Source organism: Ammodytes marinus, assembly GCF_949987685.1.
Source record: "Ammodytes marinus genome assembly, chromosome: 15".
Taxonomy (NCBI): Eukaryota; Metazoa; Chordata; class Actinopteri; order Uranoscopiformes; family Ammodytidae; genus Ammodytes; species Ammodytes marinus.
In genome coordinates this window covers 13,932,855-13,948,265 of record NC_137219.1, presented here as the reverse complement: position 1 = coordinate 13,948,265, position 15,411 = coordinate 13,932,855, and the positions used below count along the sequence as shown (strand labels likewise).

The window sequence follows — 15,411 nt, the reverse complement described above, 5'->3', positions numbered from 1 at the left end:
TTTTTGGGGGCGGGGAGGTTCCTAAGACGAGTCACTTCAACATCATTTTGGGATTTTGTTTCATTAAAGACATTTATTTTTATAAACCAAAACTGGCAACAGAGATTTTTTTTTCCATTTTTTATTCCTTTTAAACAGCAACAGGAAATATGTTGGGAGTGGGGGGTTGATAATTGACGAAAGTCTCAGGCTCATATCAGGAGATCACTGGTATTTGGTCTGCTCTTTCTCTCCCACCACAGACTCCCTGCTACAAGTCCTGACTTTACAAACCCTCCAGCCTGCCACCCTGCCCCTTATCTCGACCTCACCCAGTCCCTCCTGGCAGGCACAGATGGCAAGCCCATTCGTGTGCAAACCACAGATTGAGCTCTTGATTGTCCTGATGTCGGCCTTTGTCTTACAGTAATGCCCCCTCTCTCTCCATGAGAAAGGCTTGGTAAATAAGCTAATTTACATGTATTAATTAAGACTCATAATGAGCCCAGCATGACGGGGCATTTGAATGCATTCCTCTGGCATTGTGCAAACTCTGCGGAGCGCCATAGGTTTTGCAGTCTCACCCATTCAGTTGGGCTACAGATTGTAGATGTGGGGACACGCGAGCAGATAAAGTATTTAAAACACACACCAGGTCGCTATACACATGCGAGTTTCACCTCCCCCACTGACACACAAAGGTGCTAATGAGAAATAAACATGCAGTTAGTTACAGTTAAGACTTAGTATAATAAAAAAGGAAATGACCACAACACCGAAAGTAAAAACAATACATTTATATAATTACAAAATGCAAAACTGTACAATTACAAAAAGTGAAGTATAAAAAACACTGAAATGAACAATTTTTCATTGAAAATAAAAGTTTCACCCACAAGGTGCACGTAAGCTATAATGCACAATCATGTAAGAACAGTTACATTTCATTCGCTCATATAAATATTTATGAACTAAGTACTATGAACTAAGTTTACAAAGTATGTAAAAACAGTCTTCTCTGGAATGGTTTTAATAATCTTTGCTCATTGTTGATGTGTAAATGCTTACATGGTTGTTGCCATCTCGTACCACAGTGCAGCTTAGCCAGGGAACCATGAAAAACGAGCCACAACCTCAGTGCATTCACATCAAAGTGTATTTGTATAAGAGCTTGTTTTCTTTTCTCGTCCTCAGGCTTCCAATGCTGAGCTGCAACGGCTGTTCTTATTACCTCTTTGGCTTAGAAAAAACCCTACTACTGGGGACCCGGCCTCCCAACCAAAGCCAACACACATGGCAAATAAAGACAAGGTAGAAAAAAAAATGTTGAGGGCACAAGGCCCCCCCCCCCCTCCTTAATTGTACCTGAAGGGAAATCCCTTTAAATAGTAGTTGGCAGAGGCAGTGAACTGGCAGGCAGATCAAACAGTCACAGAGCAGAAGCCCTATAAATACATCACATTCACTTGCCTCACTTCAAACGCCTCCTCCTCCTCCTCCTCCTCCTCAGCCCAGCCTCTGTGCTACACCCGCCAATCCACGGAGCGGAGCTGCGTTCAACATGTTTCGCGAGCAGGTCACAAGTTCTCATCTTAAGCGCGACATTTGGCTATGCTGCGCCCAGTGCATTGCCTCTCCCATCCTCTGACACAGGATTGTTCAGCTTGCTCCCTGCGTCACACTGTGGAGGTTTCAGTGGCTTTGCTTTTCTTCACATACACCTCTGACGTCCCATCAGGCACCAGATGACTGAAGCTGCTCCTGAAAGAGGCCAGGAGGCGACCTGGGGGGGAGGGGGAGAGAAAAAGAAAAAAGGAACCATGTTTAACAAATCTGCAACATCAATTACCAATGTCCTGACTCGAAATCCTTAATAAATGGCATACATTTCAATATTCAAAAGTTACAATAAAAAAGAGTCGAAGGAGAAGCAGGCTGAGTTTATGTTTACTCAGCCGTCTTAAGTCACGTGACATGACATGATTTACTGGGTAATTATACATGCTTATTATAGAGCATTTCCCTGTGTTTGTGCATGTGGCATGATTTCCTTCACGTAATTAGTTTTCACTAAAGTGAGTTAGAAATACGTAGACCTTTAAAAACATTTTTTTGTAAAGCAGCAATGTGATAAAAAATAACAAGCCAGACGGGATAAAAAGAGAAAGCAGTTTATTTGGCTTCACTCACCCGTCCATGTCTTGTGCCCGCTCAGCGTGAAGCTGTTGCACTGGGTGTGGGAGTTACAGATGTGTGCTGCCTCTCTGGCGCTGTGCACCGACAGCACGCAGCCCTGCTGGCTGTACGACGGCCAGCAGCGGTACTCCACGTTCCCAGAGGTGCCCATTCCTCGCATCACGGCGTAATCTAACCACACAGAGAGAGAGAGGAGAAGCCACTTCAATACATGAGGCTACTGAAAGACTTTAAAACGCTCTCTGGAGGGTAGGGTGAAAGTGGGTTAGACCCTGAAGGGAAATGGTATGATAGACAAGATTGAAAAAGCTCAAAGAAATACATTCATGATGATAGAAAGTTGATTTATGTCTTGTGATAATGTACATGTATTGCATATAGTTAAACACTTAATTATACATACATTACCTAATTATATAATAATAATAATAATAATAATAATAATAATAATAATAGCTTGAGAGTGAAAAATCTAAATTCCTCTCTTAATTCTTCAATTCTTCTTAGCGATAGTCCAAAACATAATTGAATTCACGTCACATGTGCAAAAGAAAAGCAGCAAATCGTCACAAATGAAAAGCTTGTACCACAAAAAAAGTTTGCTTGAAAAATTACGCTGCAGCAATGAATCAACCAATTGTTTCAGCAATGGCAAACAAGCTTTTTGTTTCTTTTTCATTTCACCAACCCAGGAACTTCTACATCTATTACAAATAAAGAAAACAATCTTCATTTGACACCATGTGAGCTTTTTCTCTCTCACAAACTGTTGCTTTTAATGAAAAATAACTTCTGTTAACCTCGCCCCTGCCCAACATGTGCGTTACATTCATCATTACAACTCTTACAGACGTCTTGGGGATCTGGTCTTAAATCATCTGCTCCGCATTAGCAGCAGCCATGAGAGAGAAGCCAGCACACATATGGCTGCACCCCCCCTCCTCCCCCCACACACACACACACATCCACCAGACCAGGACAAAAGCCCCGTTTGTGAGTCTGTACGGAGGAGGCACACAGTTACAAACTGTTAACCTTCCTAAATGGCAGGAGCCGGTGTGTGTGTGTGGGGGCATTGTTGAGGGGAAAAAGACACAAGGATCTGCCTTCTGGGTCTAAGAAAAGGGAACAAGGAGAAGGAGTGTTTCGAGGATCCTTGTCATGGGAGAGAAAAAAAAGTAGGCCTGTTAAGGAGCAACATATATCGGCCTCAGTTCTTTAGGAGATACTTATGAATATAAGCTCTTTGTGTTTAAGATGAAAGGACGGGAAGACGGCCTTCCTTTTATATTAGTTTAAAGAATAGCAGTGCCTGGGACTTAGATGAACTCACTCTAATTTAATCTTAGCACGCATATCACAACTACTTTCACAAATGTAGAAACGTCTGTTATACGAAACATGCATCTTAACCAGAATCTGGCCTCCTCCATTGAATCACAGATGATGTCAGCAGTGGAAAAGCTGCATCCACATTACCAATGAATCTGCATCTGTCAGCAATTTCAAATTAAGGGACCTGATGATGTTTTTATCCCCCCCTCTCACACACAATTACACGGGTTTCGTCTTTGAGCATGTGTTGCCATTTGGCTTTGTTTATTAAGCTAAGGGTCTTTGGCTGCAATTCTCTCTTTTTTTCTCCGTTTTGAGGGGAGACACGTGTTTTTTAAACACACAATTGCACAATCTTTGTTGTTGATTTATGTGTTTCTCTGTTGGTCATGAAATCTTTTAAAGCACTAGAAATAAGAAATACACTTTGTTTCTTTCTTGGTGAGAGTTAGAGGAGTAGATTTATATACATCAATCTCATGTCTGTGCGCCAATATGAAACAAACAGCAGCTGCTGGTCAAGTTAGCTTAGCACAAAGACTTTTGTCAAGTTAATCATTATTTCTAATATGGCAAACTAAATTAAGAAAGCTAAGTTAAATGAGTTTATTTATTTTGAACATACACAATTACCATAAAAACACAAGGAAACAACAAGAGTAAATGTCTGAAAAGGAGTAGGTGAATTCAAAGATATATAGGCCTGCCCATTTCTCACTTATATGCGATCCACTCATAGGGGCCGATATGATTTAACTCTTACTTCCCAAATTGAAATACACAAACCACTACCCCAACTTTATTTACAACCAAAAGTAGGCCTATATAAATAAATAACTATCCCAAGTTTTTAAAGCTAAACTAGGTCAAACTAAACAGAATTAAAAATGGTACCGAGCTGTTCCTTCACCCAAAAACTAGCCGCGTTTCGACAAACACCAACATTGAGAAATAACTTAGACACATTTTTTAAGGTCTTATCACACAGACTTAGCAGCAGCAGCAGCAGCAGCAGCAGGGTTGACTCATGGCACCTCCATGTTAAGCTAAAACGTTCCCTCCTGGTGTCAGCCTCAGCGCCCAGACCTCTTTACCCCAGAATCTGTGATTAAATTCACAAAGCGCTGCTATATAAACAGTCCAGCATCTGGGGGGACGGAAAATCTCACCACAGGAACGCAGCCAGTCATTCTGTTATTAATATTTCATAGCGCTGAGAGGAGCGGCGAGGGGTGGGGGCTGCAGTGGACTGAGTGGAGGCGAGTTGAAGAGAAGAAAAGTAAAGGGCTTTCAGTGTGTATACAGAAAGAATGCCAAAGTGGGACAGAAGGTTTTGGAGGGGGGGGGAGAGAATAGGCTTTATATGACATTCTCATAGGGAAAAAGAATGTTTTTGAATATAAATTATTTACAAGTTGGACAACAAGTTTGCAAACAAATCTAAATCTGACTACCCTGAGAGGCAAAAGAAAATTTTTCATGTGAAGAATAACTCGGTGAAAGCCTGGCATTGTTTTTTTTTTTTAATGAACACCGACTGTGCTTTCTGAGCCGGAGACATGCCGGATTAATACCACTCTGTTGGTCTTGTCTTTCTCATTCCAGCTGCCTAATAAACCTGTCAAAACAGCCTGAGCGGGAGAAATCCCCACCCCTCCCCCATCATACCCTTTTCATTCTTTTTTAAAGATACAAAATGAAAACAGAGATGTAGACTGTCTTGAGTTTTCTCTAAAAGGGGATAAAAAAAAGCCAAGCATTCTCTCCAAGTTAAAAAAAGGCTCTACAAGAGGGTCCACTGTACTTTTATAAAAAGCAGCCTTCATACCACGAGCGTCTTACCTTTGATTATTGATGGAGGCAGGTTGTCCAGGTGCATGCCAGACTTGTAGAGGAGGAGGATGTGTTCAAAGGCCTCCAGCGTTTGATTGATGTCAGCTCTCAGCTCCCCTGGACACACACAATGCATTAAATCCCGTAAAAAAGATCTGACTGCAGGCATAAAATCATTCCCATGCAATCGAGGTGATTTGTTTTTCCTCACTACGCTCTACCAACCTGTCTAATCCCCAGTCGTTTGATCTCAACAGGTAACAAATTGTCTCCAACTATTACCGTGTTACATGTCACGGAGCGTCTTGTTCGAGCTCATCAAACAAGAAACACTTTGAGCCGTGCGGCGTGCCATAACAAGACTATGAATGACGGAATGATTTGCTTTTTCTCATCTTCAATAGTTATGGTCCCCGTCATGTCAAGATGTCTGGTGGTGCTCACCTGTGGAGTTCATGATGTGGTCTACCAGGTGTGTGAGGCCGGGCGGGGCCTGATGAGGCAGCAGGTAGGTGAAGAAATACCTTGGGGGGCAAAGTAGAAACAACTCATTCAGAGAGACAGAAAGACAGACAGACAGACAAGCCCCATCACATAGTTCCCAGAGAACATGACTTGTCTCACACTGGTGTTAAAACAAACACTCCATAAAGCTGTCAGAAATCTGAAGGGCTCTTTTTTCTTCTTCCAACAGAAAAGCCTCCTATTTTTCCAGTGAAACTACCAATTTAATCATCACATCCCCTCCATCAAACTGCTAATTTTCCAGCTGTATGTCTTCACTATCAATAACATTTAAGGTGTCAACCCGGGCCTATATTTAAGCAATCATCTGTGTGTAGCGGCTGCTCTCATTCATCCATCCATCCATCAAACGTCTATCATGTAGTAAAACTGTCGCTTTAAAAAAAAAAGGTTCTTTACCTGTAGGCGTTGTAAATGTTCCTCTTCTCACTCAGGCCCTCACACACTCCGCGGGCTGAACAGGGCACAGTGAAGTTTCTGTGTGGAAACTGGAGGGTGCAGTGTGCGTGTGTCTGGCAGGAGGTCTCCTCTGCGCTGGCGTCGTCCAGGTCTGTTAGCTTGAGCTGGCCGGACACCGTGACAAACTGCCGCGGCTGGAAGTCCAGCAGAGCCACAGAGCCCAGAGGAGACTGGGACAGGAAGTGGAGCAGCCTGACCAGGTCCAGACACACCTGAGAGGAGAGAGCAGAACGGATTAGTCACACTCCGATCCGCTGGACCGGCCAATGTTAAGGCCTTGTTTTGTCTTCTTTTCTATCGTCATTCCAAAAAAAAATACAATTAGAAAAACCTGGAGTCGGATTGTTTTTTTTTCTTCTGTTTTCTTTATTTTTTTTCTTATTTAGCTACTAAACAAGAAATGAAACACTGAAATGATGATTTGCCTTTTTGTTGATAGAGCAATCCAGTAATCTTTTTTTTTTGGCTCCAGATAAAATGATTTGCAAAAAAAAAGAAAGAAACACTATAAAATAATCCTATAGTTGCAGCAACTACTTGCTCCAAAGTTGGTTTTAGTTTCAATGTTGTATCAAGAGTTGAATTAATCTAGGTTGATAAAGTGATTCCTTACAGTTTTTAACTTCCTTCTCCTTCCATTTTGTGTCAAATGAAAACCTTTAGAAACAGTTTTGGGTTGGAATACCCCAAAAATTCTTGGTGGTCAATCTAAAAACTGACTTGTTTTTTTCCTGAAAAGGCGACACATTGGACAATGTAATTAAGCGTCTGTATATAGCAAACATGGTCAAATTGAAAGAAAAAAAATACAGTCCAGCAAAAAACTGAGTTATCTGGTTTTATGACGTTTCGCTGACCACAGTTGCATGCCATTTCCTGAGGCTGTGTTTATAGTACACTTTAAATCCTATAATAAAACCAGTGAGAGAAAATAAGTAAGCTACTAAAGGCAGAATTAAAAAGGCATTAGCCCCACACTGACAGAGCATGAAATGATTCTGTCCTACTACAAACATAGCTGCAGTGTTAGGTAATGCTTGGGGTCTCTTGGACGTCACTTGGTGGGATCGAAGCACAGTAATAACAGGCCTGGGTGAAACCGAACACCCCTGGATTACTGTAGCCTGCACAGATGCAACGTATCTGAAAGGGGCCGAGCAGCTCGAGGGGGGGTATTATGAACGGCTATTTGGGTGATGCAGCAAAATGAGGCCCACAGTTGAAATGATACTCCCTACACTGTGATGTTACTTTTGCTAATCCAAAAACAAAGAATGCATGCCCTGACATTTTTTTCCTCTCTCTCCTCCCACCAGTTTTGTCTTTCTTTCTCTTTCAAACACATCCATGCGTGAAGACAGGCAGACACACATACACACACACATGCACGGATCCCTGGAGTGTAAATTCAGCCTCTGTTGACTCCCACTGTGAGCATACCTGTGATGGGGGTTGACTCAGTCAGTGTGTGTGTGTGTGTGTGTGTGTGTGTGTGTGTGTGTGTGTGTGTGTGTGTGTGTGTGTGTGTGTGTGTGTGTGTGTGTGTATGATGAGATGACATTCCTAGCCTGCAGTGGATTAACTCGAGGACCCATCTCCATTCCTGCCACGGCCTGATCAAATACACTGAAGGGGACAGATGTCGGGGCCCTCCAGGAGTTTCAAATGTCTCCCAACGCCTCCCTCATCTTCCCAACCCATCATATCTCTCCTGTTAGCTACTGCATACATACACGTTAAAGGGTGCAACATATGTGCGTGGGACTTTTTTTTTTTTACAGACTCACAATTGTGCAGCATTAGTGTAAATGAATGAATGACAGAGCATGCCAATGGACAGCTGAAAGCCGGATCTAAATGTGTGCTGCTGCTTACTCTGAATCTGTCCTCCCAGGGACTTTGGAGCAGCTGGATCATCTGGAGAGGATTCCCCTGCTCCAGAATGACTGTGACTCTTCCTCCCTCTCCTCCTTCTCCTGCATCTCCTGCACAGTGACCTTTGAGCTGTGGAGAGAGAGAGAATAATAGTTGGTCACAAGTGGTAAAAAAATTAGAGAAGAAATAAATAAGATAATTATGCTGCAGTTGGTTTTTGCATCTAAACTCTGAGAGAAAGCAATACGATATATAGAGTCAAACATTTCTGAACATATAGGCCTTAATCACATAATAATCACATAAAGAGGATGTGATGTTCTGCCAACATTAAAACTCACACTTGCTGATAATAAAAGGGCTTTTGCCTACAGGGAGAATGCCCACTGCACCCACTTCAAAATCAATCGCCTGAGCTGTTGGACCCACGCCTCTGTCAAACGACTGCTGAAAAGTCAGAAACAAAAAACCCACCCGTTCAGTTCAAAACTGGCTCTAAATTGGGCTGTAAGGGTTTGAGTGAATAAGCGCTGGGGATTTCAGATGTAACCAGGGATAGTAGGGGGAGACAGAGGCACATTGTCTGCTCTTGCCAAACTGGACTCAGGGGTCGGAATAGGGTCAGTGAATTTAATTGAATTACATGGGAAGGTCCTGCAGTCCACTGTGTTTGAGACAAAGGAAAATGTGAGCAGTGCTACACGGATTATGGAAAAATATTCCAGCAGTAGTTCCAGTTTTTAAAAGGGAGCAGAAGCTGCTACTGCTCTAATAAAACGGTATGTCCAATATGTTGTTGGCATTTGGACAGTTAGCCCACCCTAAATTATAAAGGCCTAGTTTCTACAATTTTTTTCTCAAGTCTTTAACTGTTTGCACACGGTCACATAGAAGGATAATTTACCTTTATGACATTGGGATGCTGCAGCCTCTGCAACAGGACTATTTCTTTCTTCAACTTGTAAGAAACGAGCTCGCGGCAGCCTCGAGGGTCTTTAAAATCCTCCACACATTTCCCCATGTCGATGCCTTGCTCATTGACGAGTTTTAACGCCACGGGCTGACCCCCGGCCAGGTTCACTTTGACAACCAGCTTGGTGTACCCGGAGCCGAGGACCTCCACCGCCTGCATGTCCACCAGAGAATCACAATTCATTTCATCCATATGCGCTTTCCTGGAGCCTTGCGAGATCTCATTCCACAGAGTGTAATCCCAAGTGTAGTCCAGCGCTTGGTCATATCGCGTCTCCCCTGAGTGTCCGCGGTCATCCCCATCATTATCAGGTAAAAGCAGCGGTATTATTTCCTTGCGCCTCTGGTTGAGTTGGTAAATCAACGCACCGCGGAGCGACACAGACTCCCCCTCATCAACAGCAGCAACAGTTGCATTGGAAACGTGAGATATCCTGGCACCAAACTGTTGCACGCTGCTAATCAAGAGTGACACCAGAATGGAGAGAACCACGAAAGCCAGGAGGGCAGCCGCGCGCAAAGAGTTGCCCATCTCAGGCATGTTGCCTCTTCTCATGGCACCACGGCTACTGCTGCTGGGAAGAGGCGCGTCCGCAGGCTCGGACCCACCGCTCGCTCCAAGTGAAAGCGACTACTGACTTTTATGAAGCACAAGTGATCAGGTCCTTGTTTCCACCTCCCCGGGAACTCCCTCTAGAGGTGTGTCCTGTCCCGCTCGTAACTTTACACCCGCGCGCTACAAACTTTACAGGAGAGCTCGACCTCATGCTGTCGCTCAATGCGCGTGTTCGGCGCCTTTAAAAAAACGCAGCTGGGTTTCACAACAGCAATCAGACGCTGTGTCTTAAGTAAGTACTATAGCCTACATGAGGAAAATTCAGTGTCTGAATCACAAACTACGTGGTAATGACACATAAAAATAATAGATATGTTTGGCCTGCATTTAAACTTAAAATTTGATTACCAAATTAAGTATTAGGGAGTTCGCTGATTAATTAAACATATTAGATAATGATCGTGTTTTAATGTTCATCACAAAGCAACAAGCTGTGTGTTCATATACTGTATGTCTGTCATTAAATTGGAGAGACAGGAGGGCGGAGAGCTTTCACCTTCTCAATCTGTCCAACAGGTGGCAGCCATGCACCTCCTTCCCCCTAATAAACAATCACTCAGAAATTGATTCATTGCAGCTCAGCTCAGCTCATCACAGAAGCATTTCACAGAAACACATTATGCTGTGTTGTCTGTTTCCACACAGTCTTTCATGGTGTATGTATATCCTGCTGCTTTATTTATCCCACTGCGTTGGTTTCAAAGCTCTGGAGGCAGCGCTGACCATAGACATAATAAAGTCTATGTCTATGGCGCTGACCCTGTAATGAAGCGTTTCCCACTTCCTTAGCATCACTTCTCACTGCACAGAGATCAGCCACAGGAAATTACCATGGCTGTCACCTCAGTACGAGCCAGTAGCCAAACCCCCACTCTCACCAGCCTCTTATTATAGTGTGTGTCTGGTATCCATGTATACGTGCCTGTAAGGCTGTTGGATACGTGTGTATTTGAGTGTGTTATTCTTGTGTGTGTGTGTGTGTGTGTGTGTGTGTGTGTGTGTGTGTGTGTGTGCGTGTGGTATGGCAGAGCAGTTAAACAGAGTAAGTTAATCAGTGTCTGAAGTCAGCAAGGCATTAGCCATGTCAGCAGCAACCCAGGCTGCTCAGACGACTCCATGCCAACCCTTCCAACACAGCAGGCCTTTGTTGGATCTTAAGGACAGTATACAGCACACAAACACTAAACAGCTGAGGATGACTATCATAAAGAAAGCTCCATAGTTGAAGCGCCATGGATATAAACGAGGCAACACTCTCGATATTAAAATTAAATATATCCCCCTCCGGCCTCTTTGCTCTTCATTTAAAAGTTGGTGTCTGCGATTATGGTGAACAGGTGTTGTCAAACTCTCTTTTAGTCAAAATCAGTGGATATCTCCTCACAATCTGCTACCTGTCCATAATGTGAGTGAACTCAATTTTCTTTTTAAATACACATCCTAAAGCATAGTTTAAAGCCTGCTCTGTAAACTGGTATGTAGAAAGGAACAAAGAGGGCCCAACGTAGCTTGCAACATCTAAACAGAGCCTATGGGCTGTGTATTAACACTGGATTTTTCTTAAGCACAAGTGATTTTGACAAGCATTCTCCAGAATCACTGACTCCACCTTTAAAGCCATGAAACAGGACTTGTATCTCTCATGCAAAACTTTCTCACACCTCGTTTTCCTGAGCACTGCCTTTTTTCCCCAAATAAATCATCTCCTCTTTTCCACCCCCAAGCCGACCCTTCTAATACACAAAAGCCCAGTGCCATAATTCATATTTATAACCAGAGCCAGACCAGTGGCCGCCTCATTAGCAGCAAGTCACACACTCTCTCTCTCACACACACCCACCCACCCACCCACCCACCCACCCACACACACACACACACACACACACACACACACACACACACACACACACACACACACACACACACACACACACACACACACACACACACACACACACACACACACACACACACACACACACACACACACACACACACACACAAAGAGGTCTGCTGCTTCACAGTTTCTCCTCTTCTTTGAGCAGCTCAGCTGTGGATGGCTGCCTCTCCCTTCTCTTAATAAGAAGCTCCAAGTCATCCTCTTATCTTTTTCTATTCTGTTCTCCTCTTTATGCAAAAGCTAGAACAATTTCACCCTGTCTATTCTTCGGAAGCGGCAAAGCTACTTTAAAAAAAAATCCACTACATAGTATAAAGCTGATGTAACACTTGAAACAAATTCTGTATACATAAAGACAAACTTAGTTACTGGCTGATCTTGATCTTGCACCATGCACATCTTATCCAGCTCAAAACTTGAAAAGCTCCCTGCCTCTTTAACTGCAGAGGATAGTAACAAAGTCAATTTTAATGAAGAGGGTTTTTCAGACAAAATATCACCCCTCTTCCCCTGTTTCTTAATGAGCAACACTACATTTTCAGTGGGATAGTGAATACCTCACAGGGAGGAACCAGTGACCAAAGACTATATAATACAATGACGATGAACTACTACACTACCCTGTACTACTTTCTAAAAGGGGTTTAGTAATGGTTAATTTATTAATGTTTAATACACATCACAGTTATGAACTTTTAATAAGCACAACCGTTGGGTTTGATGACAAAAAATGGTAGTAATAGTGCAATAATAATGTTAGCAACTGTGTAATGAAGGCTAGGTTTTTCACTTTGTAATAAAACATTTAGTCTGACATTTGAGGTGTTAATAATTCATTCAATTGTTTTGCTGTTCAAATGATTTTACGTAAGAGTAGTTCTCACCAGGCCCGGTTCTAGAAAGTTAGATTAGGGTGGGCCTGCAGAAATTTTATGTGGGCACACTGGGCAGAGAGACCGAAGATGCGAGCGCGCGTGGAGCGCGCAAGCCGAATTTGTTTGCTCTTGTAAGATCTCTGCGTCTGCTTTTTGGCACATTTACTATGAATTGTGTAGAACACAATATGCAAATAAACTTTGAGTGTTGCTGTGTTTTTTTCCCAAATGTTTATGAATAACATATAATATACATTATATACAACATAATGTATCTTTTTGTATTTTTTAATCGCAGTATTAGCTGTAGGTAGCCTGAGCTGATTGAAGAGAAAGCTTTGGGACTGGGGCAAGCTGGATGGTGGTAGTCCAGAGCTATATACTATACTATACAGGTGAAACTCATATAATTAGAATATCATGGAAAATGAATTGGAATTGAGGTAAGAATTCATTCAAAAGGGGCCCAAACCAAGTACTGAGTACATATGTATGATTATACTTTATATAGGGCCGACATTTCTGTATTGAAAATACCTTGTTCATTGATTTTATGTGATATTAAATTTTTCTGAGATTTTGCATTTTGGGGTTCTCATAAGCTGTAAGCCATATTAATCAAAATGATAACAAAGAAAGGCTTGAAATATATCACTTTGCATGTAATGAGTCTATATAATATATTATTTTCACCTTTTAAAGCTCCCATATTATACACTTTTCGGTACTATTATACACCATATTATATGGTCTTAGTGGTCCCTAATACGTTTTTCTTAAATTGTTTGCTGAAAAAAACTTTCAGATAATTTATTGTACTATGCTGATGTTCAGCTAATCTCACAATGGCCTATTTTAAAAAAAAGAGCTGCAGCTCCCCTCGTAAATAGACAATCTTTGAGCTCCCCCCGCCCCCTGTTCGGAAGCGAAGCCAGATACGCCTCGCCCTCTGTCTGTCAGGGCCGTGGACCAATAAGAAATAGGGGTGTGGGCTGCACAGTGGAAGCTTCTGGCTTTCCAGTTTGTGAGGTCAGAAAAGGGGAGAATTCTGACTGGAGTATATTGGGTGGGGGAGGGGTGGGGGTTTCAGAAAGGGGGAGAGTGAGAAAAGGAGAGTGTTATTTTTTAAAATATTTTGGCAGTCTCTAGGCACACCGTGGACCCATTGATATGTTAGAACACATTTAAAAAGTGCATTTAGCATAATATGTGACCTTTAAGTTGAATTACTGAAATAAATGAACTTTTGCACGATATTCAAATTTTTCGAGTTTCATCTGTATACTATACACTATATAGATATATAGTCTTTCCACTATTGTCTCCGATGTCCAGCTGGGTGAAAGTAGTAGCCAGCCGAGGTCACGACCCTGCTAGGGAGGTCCGGGGGTATGCCCCCCCGGGAGATTTTTTTTTACCTTTTCAAAGCGAAATGCATGAATCTGGTGCACTTTGCGACGAAAATTAAGAGGCTAAATCTGAGGAATTTTGTGTGAACAAATATTTTGGAGACACTGGGTCGGATGAATTAGAAGCTATTGAAGAAAGACACATGGATTTTCCATAGAAATATAAATTTTAAATAAAATATTAGGCAGGGTCCTCTGGGCTGGGCTTGGTGCTCTTTTTCTTTAACGGGACATATTTTTCTGTAATATAATGAATTAATTTAAATGCAGTGAGAGGAACGAAGCAGAAGAACTCTGTTGTCCAGTTATCTTTTTTTCCCCAGTGCATGGGCAACAGAGGGCAGCCCCATTTTCAAATATTTTTAAATAAACTCAATACACACTGTGCATGCCATGGACTTGAATTTGACGTGATCAGTTAACCTCGGATTACCTCCCAGATGAACTGATTCGATTATTAAGCTATTAACTATCTACCAAAACATTGTATTCCTTTTATTGTATGATAAATTTACATTTATATAATATGATGTTGATATCAAACACACAAACCTCTGGCAGTCGGGACCCTAAGCAACCGCTCATTTCGCCTATGCCTTGGGCTGGCTCTGCTGACCAGTGACCACTATAAGCGGGTGGGTAACTTGGAGGCAGGCTATCCTGCCCACCCAATAATACAATTAGAAGCAATGCATGGTAATGGTATATTCTTTAGTATTAATCAATTGTCTGAATTGTATTTGACATTTTCTTGGACAACGAATGAACAGGTCCGTCCGATAGTGGGTCTGGACTTCCACCAAAAAATAAATAATTTATTTTTATTTTTTATTGGGTGGGCACAGCCCACATTTGGGTGGGCACGGCCCACCCTGGCCCCTGGCTAACGCCGGCCCTGGTTCTCACAGTCCAGCCACTCAATGTGATATTTCACAACATGGCAACCCTAAAGTTCTTGTAGAAACACAATATGCAGGATCAGCATCACTAGAATGTTTCTTCTTTTGTGTTAGTAGTTTATAACAGTCATATAAAGGGACCAGAAGAGTGACATGCAGTGTAGGCCTACAACCCCCAACATCCATTTCGATGGTGAACATCAGCTGGAGGTCCCTATCATCCAATTAATTGACCGTTTTAACTGAACACAACGTCGTCGTCACTGTGCACCTTCATGACGTGCGCAGCAGCTGTAGCTCCACATCCGAGCCAGTTAGGCGGCCGCTGTTGCACATACTATCCATCACCCTGTACTCCAGCATCGCGGCCGGTTGGAGGGCGAGGCAGGCAGCGTCCTCAGCATCACCTCGGCTCCGCCAATCAGAGAGCAGCTCGGGGCAGATTAACCCAAGCCGCCCCGGTGCTGCTCTGTAGACACAAGCCCCGTACGTACCCCGATTCCTCGTAGAATCCGAATGGGCAGGTGGAGGCTGTTTG

At 42.7% G+C, this 15,411-nt stretch overlaps 1 protein-coding gene across 1 annotated transcript; it reads right to left on the bottom strand.

Annotated features, from left to right (window-relative positions):
- Nucleotides 1-761: 761 nt before the first annotated feature.
- Nucleotides 762-9,780, bottom strand: pkdccb (protein kinase domain containing, cytoplasmic b). The gene is made up of 7 exons (XM_080042476.1): nt 9,107-9,780; nt 8,203-8,331; nt 6,268-6,539; nt 5,788-5,867; nt 5,353-5,460; nt 2,170-2,346; nt 762-1,762 (listed from the first exon to the last, which is right to left on the bottom strand). Exons 1-7 carry the CDS (start codon nt 9,728-9,730, stop codon nt 1,656-1,658), a joined length of 1,497 nt encoding a protein of 498 aa, XP_079898602.1. The 5' UTR covers nt 9,731-9,780; the 3' UTR covers nt 762-1,655.
- Between the last annotated feature and the right edge of the window lie 5,631 nt (nt 9,781-15,411).